This window comes from Cebus imitator, unplaced genomic scaffold, assembly GCF_001604975.1.
Source record: "Cebus imitator isolate Cc_AM_T3 unplaced genomic scaffold, Cebus_imitator-1.0 Scaffold82, whole genome shotgun sequence".
NCBI lineage: Eukaryota > Metazoa > Chordata > Mammalia > Primates > Cebidae > Cebus > Cebus imitator.
In genome coordinates this window covers 10,140,558-10,156,308 of record NW_016107397.1, presented here as the reverse complement: position 1 = coordinate 10,156,308, position 15,751 = coordinate 10,140,558, and the positions used below count along the sequence as shown (strand labels likewise).

Sequence of the window (15,751 nt, the reverse complement as noted above, 5' to 3'; positions counted from 1 at the left end):
TTTGTAGTAGAGACAGGGTCTTGCTATGTTACCCAGGCTGATCTTGAACTCCTGGGCTCAAGCAGTCCTCCTGCTTTGGCCTCCCAAAGTGCTAAGACTACAGGCTTGATGACTTCGCCCAGCCTACAGTGCTTATTTAGGTAGACTCAGTGCTTTTTGGGTCCTGGCCTGGTTCTCTTTCTCTGCATGCTCCTTACTCACCTCCTTACTGAGCCACATTCTTTCCACAAGGGCCTCTCACTGGGAAATTCTTCCAGCCTTTGCCTCAAAATGTATTTTTCTCCCACTGGTGCTTTTGAGTGATAGTATAGCTGGGTATAGAAATGTAGGATGCCAGGTCTGCAGAGGAATGCTTGTTTCATTGTACCTCCTTGCACAGAGCACTCTCTGTTTAAGAAAAAGTATTCATTTGAGAGGTGAAAATGCTCTTTCACTTTTTGTTTTCTTTGTTTTATTGAGATGGAGTCCCATTCTGTTGCCCAGGCTGGAGTGTGCAATGATGTGGTCTTGGCTCACTGCAACCTCTGCTTCCCAGGTTCAAGCAATTCTCCTGCCTCAGCCTCCCAATTAGCTGGGACTATTGGCCCGAATCACCACACCTGGCTAATATTTTGTATTTTAAGTAGAGACAGGGCTTCTGTCTCTACTTATCGCTACTCTGTTGGCTAGGCTGGCCTCAAACTCCTGAGCTCAAGTGATCCTCCCACCTTGGCCTCCTAAAGTGTTGGGATTACAGATGTGAGCCACCATGCTCAGCTAATGTTTTATATTTTTAGTAGACATGGGGTTTTGCCATGTTGGCCAGGCTGGTCTTGAACTCCTGAGCTCAAGTGGCCTCTCATCTCAGCCTTGTAAAGCGCTGGGATTATAGGCATGAGCCGCCACTCTTGGCTTTGTCTTTCACTGTAATTTGCATTTACTTCTCGTGATCAGTGAGACAGAACATTTTTTAGCATCTTTGGCTATTTGTGTTTCTAGTTCTGCCTTTCACCTGTTGGTAAGGTGTCGGCTTTCTAGTTTTCCTGCCCTTATTAAATTAAAATTAAGGGTCATTTGCCATATTTGTTGCAAATACTTTTTCCCAGTTGGATCCCTAAATCTAACACCCTGCAAGAAAGGGGTCTGGGAATTCCTAGAAGAAGAGCGGGCGCCCAGGGGCACGTGTGGTGATGTGCCCCTGGTGACCCCTGGGTTGGGCCCGTTCCCACAGAGTCCAGTCTCTTGCTGCTGCAGGAGCACCCCTGCCTGGTGGAGCTGCTGTCCCACGTGCTGAAACTCCAGGACCTGAGTCCCGGGGTCCTCTCCTTCTCACTCCGCGTGGCAGGAATCTTCGCAGCCCAGGAAAACTGCTTCCAATATCTTCAGGTGAGCCTGGGGCCTCCTACCTGAGTGTCCCATGGAGAGGTGGGCAGCCTTCTCTTCTCACAGCCAGGTGGGGCGTTTATAGCACCATCCCAAGTCCCAGCAGCCTGCCCTGACCCTGTGTCCTCACTAGAACTACACATTTTTTACTCCCTGACTGTAGCCCCCTTTGAAAAATTCAACCGGAGTGATGTTGGGGCTAAGGATTTGAAGTTTTCTGAAATAAGATGACTGGGATTGGCTCCTGGCTCTGACCTGCTAGCTGACCTTCCCTGCAGCCGTAAGCCTCAGTTTCTTCCTAGGACGGAGACAGGAGTCATAGCTGTGCCATGGGGTTGTCGTGAGGACCAAACAAGACTGCATATTCTGCACCTCCAGCTACCCAGCCTGCAACTGAATGAATGACTAATGAGAATGTCTTTTTTCTTTTGGCGGGGATTCTCACCACCATACTAATGAGGAGAGAAAGACTTTTTTTAAAAAAAAATTAACTAATTTTATATACTTTTATCAGTATTATTATTTTGAGATGGAGCCTTGCTCTGTCGCCTAGGCTGGAGTACAGTGGTATGATCTCGGCTCACTGCAACCTCTGCCTCCCAGGTTCAAACAGTTCTCCTGCCTCCGCCTCCTGAGTATCTGGGATTACAGGCATGGGCCACCATGCCCAGCTAATTTTTGTATTTCTAGTAGAGACGGGGTTTCACCATATTGGCCAGGCTGGTCATGAACTTCTGACCTCAAGTGATCCTCCTACCTCGGTCTCCCAAAGTGTTGGGATTACAGGCGTGAGCTACCGTGTGCGGCCTTTTTTTTTTTTTTTTTTTTTTTTTTTTTTTTTGTTTTTTTTTTTTTTTTTTTTTTTTTTTTTTTTTTTTTTTTTGATAGAGTCCTGCTCTGTCACCCAGGCTGGAGTGCAGTGATGTGATCACAGCTCACTGCAGCCTTGACCTCCTGGGCTCAAGCGATTCTCCCAAGTAGCTGGGTCCACAGGTACATGCACCACACCCGGCTACATTTTTTATCTTTGGTAGAGATGGGTCTCACTGTGTTGCCCAGGCTGGTCTCAAACAATTCTCCTGCCTCAGCCTCCTGAGTATCTGGGATTACAGGCATGTGCCACCACGCCCAGCTAATTTTTGTATTTTTAGTAGAGACGGGGTTTCCCCATGTTGACCGGGCTGGTCATGAACTCCTGGCCTCAAGTGATCCTCCTACCTCGACCTCCCAAAGTGCTGGGATACAGGCATGAGCCACTGCACTCAACCAAGTATTTTCTGCACAGCAACAAGGCATGGGAGCTCAGACAGCCCTCCAGAGTTGTGTCTTCCAGCTTCAAAAGCCCCAGACAGGCACCTCTGAGTCTGTCAGGTGATGCCTGGTGTGAGCTTCAGGGCCCTTGCCCATCTAGCATGATAGCTTTTCTTGGTGCCCCACAGGCCCTTGTCAGGTTGCCCGAAGGCACATCCAGTACTATTAGGTTGCCATTCATGGTGCCTTCCAATTTAGTACCTACAGGCTCCCTAGCTGCCCAGCCAGGCACCATCTTGCTACAGGACAGACTTTCCAAGACACCCTAGGCCACTGCTGTCCAGTGAATCCGAGGGCCCTTGTCTGTCAGCAGCTGGTATGAAAGTGTCCTCCAGGCAGGCGCAGTAGCTCATGCCTATAATCCCAGCACTTTGGGAGGCTAAGGTGGGCAGATCACCTGAGGTCAGAAGTTTGACGTGGTGAAACCCTGTCTCTACCAAAAATGCAAAAATTAGCTGAGCGTGGTGGGCGCCTGTAATCCCAGCTACTCAGGAGGCTGACAGGAGAGTTGCTTGAAACCAGGAGGCGGAGGTTGCAGTGAGCAGAGATCATGCCACTGTACTCCAGCCTGAGAAAAAGAGTGAGACTGTGTCTCAAAAAAGTGTCCTCCAAAAGTGCCTCCACCAGCCCTGGAAAACTGAAAACCTATCTCTGTTCTACTCCACATCCCTGGAAACCTGCCAGGTCTCCCCGCCTCTTTTTTTGCTTCCCAGCAGGGGGAGCTGCTACCAGAGCTCTTTGGGGAGACAGGCCCTCTTGGCCAAGCAGCCTGGGCCGTGCCCACTGTGCGCAGCGGCTGGATCCAGGGCCTGCGCTCCCTGGCACAGCACCCTAGCGCCCTGCACTTTCTGGCTGATCACGGTGAGTATGCCCACACCCTGCCCCATCTCTTGTCCTGCCTGATGCTGTGTAACCCCAGGGGAGTCACTGCACCTTGCCGAACCTGGGCATCTTATCTGTGTGATGTCACAGGATTGTTGCGAAGAATGCGAGTAACAGTAGGGGTGTCAGTGTCTTCTGGTTTGTAGGTCAGCCCCTAGGAGCCAGGGTGGCTTCCTCAGCCACTTACAGATCAGTCGTGAGGACCCAATCTTTGAAACTATTTGGGAGTCAGGCATGGTGGTGCACGCCTATAGTCCCAGATACTTGAGAGGCTGAAGCAGGAGGATCGCGTGAGCCCAGGGGTTCAAGGCTGCAGTGAGCAGTGATTGAGCCACTGCACTCCAGCCTAGGCAACGGAGAAAGACCATGTCTCAAAAAACATGAAACAAAGCTGGGCATGGTGGCGCATGCCTGTAATTCCAGCACTTTGGGAGACTCAGGTAGATGGATCACCCGAGGTCAGGAGTTCAAGACCAGCCTGGCCAATATGGTGAAACCCTTTCGCTACAAAATTGCCAGGCATAATGGCAGGTGCCTATAGTCCTAGCTACTCGGGAGGCTGAGGTGGGGTGGGAGATGGGGTGGGAGAATTGCTTGAACCTGGGAGGCAGAAATTGCAGTGAGCCAAGATTGCACCATTGCAGTCCTGCCTGGGTGACTCTGTCTCAAAAAAATAAATAAATAAAACAAATTGGGAAGTATCACAAGCTGTGTGTGTTTAACGCTCGGGGGGAGGAGTTGCTTGTCTCCAGGGAGCTTCGGTTCCTGTTCTCTTTTGCTTTTGGGTTCAGGGGTGTTTGGGGGCATCTTGGGGTGCCCTCTGCTGTTTGCATCTTCCCTGATGACCTGAAGCCCTGGATTAAGGTTGCTGTCTGCCCCCCCCTTTTTCCTCTCTTCCCCTGCCCCCTGCCCAGGTGCAGTCGACACCATCTTCTCCCTGCAGGGAGATTCCAGCCTGTTTGTGGCCTCGGCGGCCAGTCAGCTCCTGGTGCACATCCTGGCTTTGTCCATGCGAGGTGGAGCCAAGGAGCAGCCCTGCCTGCAGGGGGATGACTGGCCCACGTGTGCCCAGAAGATCATGGGTCACGTTGAAGAGTCCTTGTGCTCCACAGTCACCCCCAAGGTCACTCAGGCCCTGAACATCCTGACCACAACCTTTGGGCGCTGCCAGAGCCCCTGGACGGAAGCCCTGTGGGTGCGGCTGAGTGCAAGCGTGGCCTGTCTGCTCGAGAGAGACCCCATTCCCGCCGCACACTCGCTCGTGGACCTGCTTCTCTGTGTGGCTCGGTCAGGCCCCCGGGATGCAGCTGGGGGGCCTGGGTGGGCAATTGTTTTCCTAGGATGATGCCCAGGCATGTCCCATTGGCAGCCAGAGACTCCCTGAGGACGTGGCCTTCAGTGAACGGACACCCGGGTGACCTTGAAACCTTCATGGGGAAAGGCCTGTGTTGGGCTGGGCACCTCCAGCCCCAGGGACATGATAGTCTCAGCCAGGCCTCGAATGGGGTTTTGGGGGATGGGGGAATAATTTATCTCTCTGGGGTCTCCCTGCAGTTCTCCTGTGTTCGGTTCTTCCAACGGCAGCCTGTGGGAGATGGTGGCACAGGCTTTGAGCTGCCTGGGCCCCGCCCATGTGGGACCTCTGGCTCTGGGCATCCTGAAGCTCGAGCACTGGTATGGGCTGGGGTGCATTTCATGCTGAGGCGGGTGCTGGGAGCCGGGGTAGGCAGGGAGGTTGAGAGTGTGGCCCTCATGCTGGGGAGTTCCAGACACCAGGGACAGTCAGGAGGCCATGTGGGACATTACTGGGCTATGCGTAGGTTATGTGTGGCAGCTGTGCAGGGCATGACTGGGCTGTGCGTTGGTAACTTGTGGCAGCTATGAGGGACGTGACTGGGCCATGCATGAGTTAGGCATGGAGGCCATACAGGGTGTGACTGGGCTGTGTTTGGGTTGCGTGTAGCAGCAGCCGTGTGGGGCATGACTGGGCCGTGCATGAGTTATTCGTGGCAGCTGTGCAGGCAGGTGGCTTCTGCAGGATCTTTAGTGACAGAATAATTGTTTCAGACCAAAGCTTTGTGAGATCCCCAGAGGTGAGAAGGATGGTGGAGCTGCTCTGCTCAGAGCAGGATGGTCCCACCCCCGTCCTGCGCTCTGCTGCTCTCCCACCTGCCCCTACCATGGCCTTGGTTGGGGTTGCTGAAGCTCCCCAGCATGCACACCATTCAGGTGGGCCTGGGGGCGCTGGAACAGCAGAGCCTGGGGTCAGGACAGGTGGGAAGGCCGTTGCCAGGCTTCTAGGTGGGCTCACATTAGGGGTGGAAGTGACCTCAGGACCCACTGTCCAAGGGCTCAGGGGCCTGGCTCTGCACTCTGGGGTCTCCAAATGCTTAGGAAAGAGTGGACTGGGGGAGGATGGAGCAGCAGGCCCGGCCCTGGCAGAATGCACTGTGTGGGCACTACTCCCACCGGGCCCAGACTAGAGGGCAGGTCCTTCCCACAGAGTGGATGCTGTACAAACCTGGGGGCACCTGGGAGCCTGGGGGCGCCCGTCCCTGACCCTCTGAGTGGGCACTGCCCCCGCCTGGGCCCAGGCCTGAGGGCAGGTCCCTCCCACAGAGTGGATGCTGTGCATACCTGGTGATACCCAGGAAGCTGGGGGTGCCCCATCTCTGTCCCCCTGAGTAGGCACTGCCTCTCTGGGCACATGGCCAGGCCTTCCTGGAGGCCCCTTATTGTCTACTTCTAAGGACATCGGCTGTGTCAGGCCCATATCTTTTGTCAGGCCTGTCCGCCTCTCCCCACTCTGTCCCATGGCATCCCCTGGCCAGTGGCTTGCCTAGAAACTTTCTCTGGGGTGTCCCGATCCCCTGGCTGATTTGCCCCAGGCTTGTTGGGGACGTTAGGAGCACAGCCAGCTTGCCTCATGGTCAAAGAAGCAGCACTCACCGTGTTTGTCTCCAGTCCACAGGCATTGAGAACCCAGGCCTTCCAGGTCCTCCTCCAGCCCCTGGCCTGTGTCCTGAAGGCCACGGTTCAGGCCCCCGGACCCCTAGGTACACTGCTCAGAAAGGGCTGGGAGGGCAGAATCTGGGTCCCTGTGGTTAGGGGAAGGGAGATGGAGGTAGGTACCAGGCTCACCGCCCCACTTTAATCACGCCCAGGCCTCCTACTAAGAGCAAAGGGGACCAGAGCCGTGGCCATCACCCTGGTGAGCTGCTGCTCTGCACCCAGGTCCTAACCTCTGCCATGGGTGGTGACCATGGGGTGGTTGGTGACCATGGGGTGGCTGAAGTGCCCTCTCAGAGAGCTCTTCCCGGCTTGGCCCCCAGGCTTGCTGGACGGGATGGCAGATGACGCCATGATGGTGGACGCTCTCCTGGCCTCCAAATCCTCCTGCGCAGGCCTCCTGTGCCGTACCCTGGCTCACCTGGAGGAGCTGCAGCCGCTGGTAGGTGTAGCCTGGCCCTCATGCCACGCCAGCAGTGGGACCACGCCAGCAGTGGAACCGCAGCCTTGGCTGATGCCCCACACCCTCGAAGCCCAGCACCCCTGTGTCCAGGCTGGCAGTGGGATCACAGCCTTGGAAGACGCCCCCGTCCCTCGCAGCCCCAGCGCCCAGCCCCAGTGTCCATGCCAGCGGTGGGACCACAACCTTGACTGATGCCTCCTACCCCTGTCACAGCCCCAGCTGATGCCCACCACCCTTCACAGCCCCAGCATCCCTGCGCCCATGCCAGCACTCAGACTGCAACCATGGCTGATGTCCCCCACCCCATGTGCCTTGAAGCCCCAACACCCCTGCATCCACACTGGCAGTGGGACCACAACCTTGGCTGATGCCTTCCTCACTCACAGCCCCAGCGCCCCTCGCCATGGCCCCAGGCGCCCCTGCTTGGGGCTGCAGTGACTGTCCTGCGGCTCTGCGATGGCTCAGCTACTCCCGTCTCCAGTGTGGGGGGCCACCTCTGTGCAACCCTGGCGGGCTGCGTCCGGGTCCAACGAGCAGCTCTTGACTTCCTGGGGATGCTGTCACAGGGTACAAGTGAGTGTTTCCTGCACGGCTTTGGCGTTGGGTGAGCCCCGAGCCCCCAACTCTTTCTTTCTGCTTGGAGACGACTGGGAAATGCCATCTCCCTGTGTTTCTTCTCTGAGGTGGGGGCTGGGGGTGTAGGGTCCGTGCAGGAGGTTTCAGCTGGCGGATGAGGCCTTGTCCTGCTTCTTCCCCGAGTTGACAGGGAGGGTCCTGGGATGGAGATGGGGTGGTTTATCCGATCACCTCTGTCTCAGGCCCCCAGGAGCTGGTGACACAGGCGCTTGCTGTCCTCCTGGAGTGCCTCAAGAGCCCTGGCTCCAGCCCCACGGTACAGTGGTGGGGATAGGGAGCGAGGGGAGGAGGGAGGCAGAGGCAGTGGGATCCACCCCCAACTCTGCCCCAGCCCCATGGAGGCCTCTGGGGTCGGGGCCCTGACATAGGGCCACAGAGTCGCTGCTCAGAGAGCTTCAGGACACAGGTGGCTGCATGTGTTGGGCCCATGGCCTTTTGTTGGTGAAGATTCATTAGTGCACAGGGGTCTGTGGGGCTGTGGGGAGAAGGGGCACTGGCCAGTGGCCTACAGGGAATTCTGGACAAGGGAATTGAAGTGGCACCAGGACGGCCCTGGGCATGGGCTCCAGGCCCTCCTAAGCGCCGCCTATGAACATGCCCATTGCATAGCCCCTTGAGGAGCTGGGCCCTGGTGGGCACAGACCTTGTACCACCTGCCACTGAGCAGATAGCGGGCAACTTTAGAGGAAGGGCCTGGGGCTTCTTGGGATCTTAGGGAAAAGTGCCTGGATAATTGGTCACGTTTTAATGCAGAAATCCCACTGCCTGGGTAGTAGGTCTCCTGGCGAGGGCTGCCGCCTCCTCCTGCTTATAGTCTGGGAATCCAGTTCTGCAGTGGATTCTGCCTTATTAAAATCAGCCCAGGAGGGCGCAGGGCTCACAGCTGTGATTATAGGGCTTTGGGAGGCTGAGGTGGAAGGATCAATGGAGCCCAGGAATTTGAGGCCAGCCTGGGCAACATAGCAAGATCCCATCCGTACAAAAAAAATATAAAAATTAGCCCCAGGGGTATAGTTCACGGGTAGAGCATTTGATTGCAAAAATTAGCCGGGCGTGGTGATGTGTGCCTCAAGCCCCAGCTACTCATGAGACTGAGGCAAGAGGACTGTTTGAGCCCAGGAGGTGAAGGCTACAGTGAGCTGTGATTGCTGCACTGTAGTCCAGCCTGGGCAATACAGTGAGACCCTGTCTCTAAGGGAAAAAAAGGAAACCCAGTGTTCCCTTCTTCCTCCACCCCCTGTCCCCATCTGTCTCTGGAGCTGGGGTGGCACAGGCAAGGGGGACAGGCAGACAGCTTGCCTCTCCGCCTCTTGTGGCCCTACAGCCCACCCTGTCTGTTCCAGGTTCTGAAGAAGGCCTTCCAGGCCACGCTCAGGTGGCTCCTGAGCTCACCCAAGACCTCCAGCTGCTCTGATCTTGGCCCCCACATCCCGCAGTTCCTCAGAGGTAACCCACCCCTCGCAGGGGTGAATAGAGCTGGAGTCACAGGGGTGGGAGGCAGCAGGGGCTGGATGTGAAGGCTCGGCTGGCCCAAGGGCAGGGTGAGCCTGGCCTTAAGGTCGCCCTGACCCACCCCTTCCCGCTTCAGAGCTGTTCCTTGTGCTGCAGAAACGCCTGTGCAGCCCCTGCTGGGAGGTGAGGGACTCTGCCCTGGAGTTCCTGACCCAGCTGAGCAGGCACTGGGGAGGTGAGTGCTGGCAGGTGGAAGGGCCACCTTCCCCGCCTGTTGGGGGTTCACCAGCCAGTTACACTGGCAGCCTCTTGCTGGCTCTAGAAACCTGGGCCATGTGGCCCACGCACAGCAGGGCAGAGGCAGAGGCTGAGGCCTCAAGGCTGGGCCCTCGGTCACAGCTGTGTTGGGGGTGGAGGCTGAGGCCGAGGCCATGAGGCTGGGTCCTTGGTCACAGCTGCATGTGGCCACTTTGACCCCCAGGAGAGGCCGACTTCAGATGTGCTCTCCTGGCTTCAGAAGTACCTGAACTGGCCTGGCAGCTCCTCCAGGACCCTGAGAGTTACGTCCGAGCGAGCGCAGTGACCGCCACAGGGCAGCTCTCTAGCTGGGGCCTGCACGACCCTACCAGCCCCCAGCACGCAGTGGCCCGGCAGGTAGGAAGTAGTGGGTTCCTCGTCTGGCAACTCCCACCAGCCCCTAGCACGCAGAGGCCCAGCAAGTAGGAGGCAGCAGGTTCCTTGGCCAGCAGCCCCTGCCTGGCTGTCGTGTGTGCTTGCCTGCTTGCAGGTGGACGAGCGGCCAGCATCCAGCGTGGAAGCAGCTGCTGCTGTGGCCAGCACCTGTGGGAACTACTGCCGAGGCCCTGGGGCTCTGCTGGGCTTGGGGCCCTGTGTTCTTTGCCTTCTGTCTCCCCAGCACCCCTCCACTTAGATGTGGTTACCTCCATTTGGCAGATGGATAAACTGAGGATTGGAGGGCAGTGTGCTCACAACTCAGCACAGGAAGATGCCAGGGTGGGGTGTGGCCCTAGGCTGCATTGCTGGGGCCAGCTGCCCTAATGCACCCAGCATCCTATTGTGGAATCCCTACTCCTGCCACCCCACTGACCATCCCCACCTATCTTCTGTCCCCCAGAGCCTGCTCCGGGAGCTCCTGCGCATCCTCTCCGCAGACTCGGAGGGCTTCCCACGGAGGGCGGTTATGCAGGTCTTTACTGAGTGGCTACGGGACGGCCATGCTGATGTGACCCGGGACACAGAGCAGTTTGTGGCCACTGTGCTGCAGGTGGCGAGCCGGGACCTGGACTGGGAGGTCCGCGTCCAGGGCCTGGAGCTGGCTCTGGTGTTCCTGGGCCAGACATTGGGGCCACCGCACACCCACTGCCCCTATGCCGTGGCCCTACCCGAGGCGGCCCCAGCCCGGCCACTCACCGAGGCATTGAGGGCTCTTTGCCACGTGGGGCTCTTTGACTTCGCCTTTCGTGCCTTGTTTGACTGCGACCGCCCTGTGGCCCAGAAGTCCTGTGACCTCCTCCTCTTCCTGAGGGACAAGATTGCTTCATACAACAGCTTGCGGGAGGCCAGCCCCAACACCGACTCCGTGGAGGCTGCCCCGTGGAGGTGGCGGGCACATGAGCAGACCCAGCCCCAAGAGGACCAGGAGCCTGAGGCTGTGCTGGCCATGCTGAGGTCCCTAGACCTGGAGGGCCTGCAGAGCACACTGGCCGAGAGCAGTGACCATGTGGAGAAGAGCCCCCAGTCCCTCCTGCAGGACATGCTGGCCACAGGGGGCTTCCTGCAGGGGGATGAGGCCGACTGCTACTGAGCAGAGCTGGAGTCTGCCACTGGGGCCCAGGACCGAGGGAGGCGGTGCCTCATCCTTCTGTGGGACGCTGCTATCTCCAGGGCTCCAGCCGAGCCCAGCTGGCTGAGGGATCCTCGGGGGAAGCCAGGACCAGGAGAAAAGCAAGGTCAAGAAATCCCACATTTTGATGTATTAAAGAAATGACTCATTTCCTACTCAAAATAAATGGCATTGAAGTCTTTAGTCTATTCTGAGTTAATTTAATAATAGTCTGAGACAAGGGTCTAGTTTCATTCATTCATATGTGGATATCCAGTTTTCCCAGCACTATTGATTTTATTTTTATTTTTGTTTACTTATTTATTAGATAGAGTCTTGCTCTGTTACCCAGGCTGAAGTGCAGTGATGCGGTCTCAGCTCACTGTAGCCTCTGCATCCCAGGCTCAAGTGATCCTCCCACCTCAGTCTCCCAAGTAGCTAGGATTACAGGCACACACCACTATGCCTGGCTACCTTTTCAGGGGTATTTTTTGTAGAGATAAAGTTTTGCCATGTTGCCCAGGCCGGCCTTAAACTCCTGAGCTTAAGTAATTTGCCTGTCCTAGCCTTTCACAGTGCTGAGATGATAGGCATGACCACCTCGCCCAGCGGTGTTTTAGTGTTTTGCAGATGTGGCCTTGCTCTGTGGCCCAGGCTAGAGTGTAGTAGCATGATCACAGCTCACTGCAGCTTCAACTTCCTGGGCTCAAGTCATCCACCTGCTTCATCCTCCCAAGTGGCTGGGACTATAGGCACTCACCACTATACTCTACAAATTTTTAAATTTTTTGTAGAGATAGTCTCCCTGTGTTGTCCAGGCTGGTCCTCTTTTATTTATTTATTTATTTTTTGAGACGAAATCTTACTCTGTTGCCCAGGCTGGAATGCAATGGCGCAATCTCAGCTCATTGCAATCTCTGCCTCCTGGATTCAACTGATTCTCCTGCCTCAGCCTCCTGAGTAGTCTGGTCCTCTTTTATTAAAGTGACTGTCTTTTCCCCACTGTGTATTCTTGGTGCCCTTGTGAAAGACTAACTGATCATATATGTAAGGGTTTATTTCTGTACTCTCTTTTCTGTTCCACGGGTCTGTGTGTTTGTTTTTATGCCAGTACCATACTGTTTTGCTTACTATAACTTTGTAGTATGCTTTGAAGTCAGGTAATGTGATGCCACCAGCTTTGTTCTTTTTCAAAATTGCTTTAGCTCTTAGGGGTCTTTTGTGGTTCCATATGAATTTTAGATTTGTTTTTTCAACTTCTGTGGAAAATGCCACTGGAATTTTGATGGAAATTTCCTGAGGCTATAGAGCACTTTGGGTAGTATGGACATTTTAAAAAGATTAGTTATTGTCATTCATGAACATGGGATATCCTTCCATTCATTTGTGTCCTCTTCAGTTTATTTCATCAGTGTCTTACAGTTTCAGCGTACACCTCTTTGGTTAAAGTTATTCCTGGGGGCCAGGCGCAGTGGCTCATGCCTATAATTCCAGCACTTTGGAGGCCGAGGCAAGTGGATCACATAAGATCAGGACTTCGATACTAGCCTGGCCTCAAGTGATACACCCACCTCAGCCTCCCAAAGTGCTGGGATTACATGCATGAGCCACCACACCACATCCAGCCAAGCAGTTATTATCTTGCAGTGCATTGAAGCTTTTCAGCACATCCCAGCATCCCCTGACTTCTGTTGCTGTGTTCAGGAGTTTGGCTGTCAGTCTAGCATCTGGTCTTTCAAAGTAACCTCTTTTTCCTCTGGCTGCTTTTAAGATGTTTTTTTGAATTGTTCTTGGTTTTCTGCAATTTTACTATTATGTGTAGGTGAGAGTTTCTTTTTATTTATTCTGCTTGGAATTCACTGAGATTCTTGAATCTGTGGATCAGTGGTTTTGAGTTCTGGGAAATTCTTAGCCAGTATCCTTTCAAACATTCTCTCCTTTCTCCTCTCATCTTCTCTTACCCCACCTTTCTTTTTTTTTTTTTTTTTTTGAGACAGAGTCTCACTGTGTCACTCAGGTTGGAGTGCAGAGGTGCAGTCTCGGCATCTCATCTCACTGCAACATCTGCCTCCCAGGTTCAAGTGATTCTCCTGCCTCAGCCTCCCAAGTAGCTGGGATTACAAGTGCGCACCACCATGCCAGGCTAATTTTTGTATTTTTTAGTAGAGATGGAGTTTCACCATGTTGGCCAGCTGGCCTCAAACTCCTGACCTCAGGTGATCCGCTCATCTCGGCCTCCCAAAGTGCTAGGATTACAGGTATGAACCACCACACCCGGCCTTCCCTTAACTAACTTCTTTGAGAGGTTATTATGAGCTAGGAATGGAGGTTACTCCTGTCATTATCACGCACATTCCATCATCTAGATTTTAGCCGTGTGGTCCTGCCCAGCTATGAAGAATTCTGGGGAATCACTTGAACCCAGGAGGCAGAGGTTGCAGTGAGCCAATATTGCACCACTGCACTCCAGCCTGGGCAACACAGCGAGACACTGCCTCATTAAATAAAAAAGAGACTGCAAACTCACACCAATAATTACCTGGTAAGTGCATTTAACTCAGGAAGTACAGGTGACTATGGGGAGAAAAACATGAAGATAACCACCAGCTCAGACCCAGCCAGGGCTTGTGGCCATGACCATCTGCTCCTGTGAGTGTCCAGGGTCTTGGGCAAGTCACCCATCCTCTCCCCCGTTTCTTGTCTATAAACTGGGATTAGTGATGCCGCCTTCTCAGTTGTGGGGATCTAGAAGGCAGCGATGGGCCTCTATCCCTAGGTTGCCTCCCAGGGCTGGCACATAGTAGGTCTGTGTCCAGCTGCCACACACACTACCTGGTTAGGCCGGGTCCCCGGAAACAAGTCAACAGGACCACCTGGCCAGTGTCGGTTACAGCACACAACCATCCCAGTGTCTGGCACGGTGCATGACCGTCCTCATGTCTGAGGCCTGTGCAGGTCACTCATGATGTCTTGTTTCCCTGCGTTCTTGGTCATCTTTAATGGAGGGCTTCTTGTTGGCTTTGAAAAATGTTGATCGAGAGATTCTTTGAGGCCTAGGATGAAGGTGGAGTCCACTAGGGAGGAGATAAGTTGGGGCAGTACCCACTGGAGGCCACTGCAAACCAAATATACTGGCCTCCTAAAGAGCTGGGCATGGTGGCTCGTGCCTGTGATCGCAGCACTTTGGGAGGCCAAGATAGGAAGATTGTTTGAGGCCAGGAGTTTGGGAATAACCGGGACAATATAGCAAGACCCCATTCTACACTTTCTTTCTTTCTTTCTTTTTTTTTTTTGAGACAGAGTTTTGCTCTTGTTGCCCAGGCTGGAGTACGGTGGTGCAATCTCAATCTTAGCTCACTGCAACCTCCGCCTCCCAGGTTCAAGTGATTCTCATGCCTCAGCCTCTCCAGTAGCTGGGATTACGGGTGTGCACCACCACACCTGGCTAATTTTTGTATTTTTAGTGAAGATGAGGTCTTACCTTATTGGCCAGGCTGGTCTCAAACCCCTAACCTCAGTTGATCCACCTGCATGGCCTCCAAAAGTGCTGGGATTACAGGCATGAGCCGCTGTACCTGGCCTACTTTTTTTTCCTTTTTAATTAGCTGGGCATGGTGGTATGCACTTGAAGTCCCAGCTACTTGGGAGGCTGAGGTGGAAGGATTGCTTGAGCCCAGGAGTTCAAGGCTGCAGTAAGCTGTGATCACACCACTGTGCTCCAGCCTGGGTGACAGAAACGCTATGTCAAAACAAAAAATACATTTAGTGCTTGGAGTTCTCTGCATTCCTGGGCCTCAAATCTATGCTGGAGAAGACCGGTAGCTAACTTCTCAATAACTTTTTGCTTCTCTTAGCACCAAGGCAGTCTTTCCTGTGGGGGAGCAGGGCTAATTCCGATTCATTCTTAAAGAGTATAGCCCTTTAGGTGTTCAGGTTAAGATGGGAAGGGTTTTCTATAGTGCTCCCCACTTTGGGGAGGACTGGCCCCGACTTCTGCCCCCTGACCCACAAGACCAAAGAATGAGAACCCAAGTTTGCTGGTTTTGACAAATGCCCTCTGACAAAAGGGCACCTCCCAGGCAGCACAGCCGTGGACTGGCTTGCCCCACTGGGATGCAGCAGTGGCATCAGCCCTGCTACTGGGCACATGTCCTTTCCTGGTGACAGCAGGCGGGGTGCCTGGACCAGCTGTTTCCCTGAAGACAAATACGCTGGGTGAAATATCTAAAGGCCATCACTTTAGCAATACTGAACAGCTGACAAGATAGCAGGCAACTAACTGCAAGGCCTCGTGCTGGTGGTAAATTGGATTTAGATACAAGGCCCTACCACGGGGGTCTGGGGAGCCTGGCTCTCGGCTCTGGCGTGGGACAGCTCAGAGAGGGAGGGGCTCTTCAGATCAGTTGCCCCCTAGACAGTAACACTGAACCGCAGTACCTGATGAAAAGAGACTGCAGGGCCCAGCGTGGTGGCTCATGCTTGTAATCCCAGCACTTTGGGAGGCCGAGGCGGGTGGACGTCTTGAGCTCAGGAGTTCAAGATCAGCCTGGCCAACATGGTAAGAACCCATCTCTACTAAAAATACAAAAGTTAGCTGGGCATGGTGGTGGGTGCCTGCAATCCTAGCTACTGGGGAGGCTGAGGCAGGTGAATCGCTTGAACCCAGGAGGCAGAGATTGCTGTAAGCCAAGATCATGCACTACTGCACTCCAGCCTGGGCAACAGAGTGAGACTGTCTCATTAAAAAAAAAAAAATTGCTTATAGCCATTACAGCAGACAGTGAAAATCCAAA

General features: G+C 54.4%; 1 protein-coding gene across 5 annotated transcripts in view; it reads left to right on the top strand.

Moving 5' to 3' along the window:
- BRAT1 (BRCA1 associated ATM activator 1) overlaps positions 1-11,165 on the top strand; it is a 20,062-nt gene extending 8,897 nt beyond the window's left edge. For 2 of the 5 annotated variants that reach the window (XM_017533789.2, XM_037740384.1), the window contains exons 3-14: positions 1,211-1,365; positions 3,387-3,534; positions 4,470-4,842; positions 5,110-5,229; positions 6,520-6,611; positions 6,888-7,006; positions 7,414-7,600; positions 7,846-7,919; positions 9,007-9,109; positions 9,252-9,350; positions 9,597-9,769; positions 10,251-11,165. In XM_017533789.2, coding sequence (XP_017389278.2) covers positions 1,211-1,365; positions 3,387-3,534; positions 4,470-4,842; positions 5,110-5,229; positions 6,520-6,611; positions 6,888-7,006; positions 7,414-7,600; positions 7,846-7,919; positions 9,007-9,109; positions 9,252-9,350; positions 9,597-9,769; positions 10,251-10,940 — 2,333 coding nt within the window. In that variant the 3' untranslated portion in view covers positions 10,941-11,165. Of the gene's footprint in view, positions 1-1,210; positions 1,366-3,386; positions 3,535-4,469; positions 4,843-5,109; positions 5,230-6,519; positions 6,612-6,887; positions 7,007-7,413; positions 7,601-7,845; positions 7,920-9,006; positions 9,110-9,251; positions 9,351-9,596; positions 9,770-10,250 lie in introns of those variants that run through there. The other 3 variants (XM_017533790.2, XM_017533795.2, XM_037740385.1) reach the window with 3 other exon arrangements.
- The last annotated feature ends 4,586 nt before the right edge of the window (positions 11,166-15,751 follow it).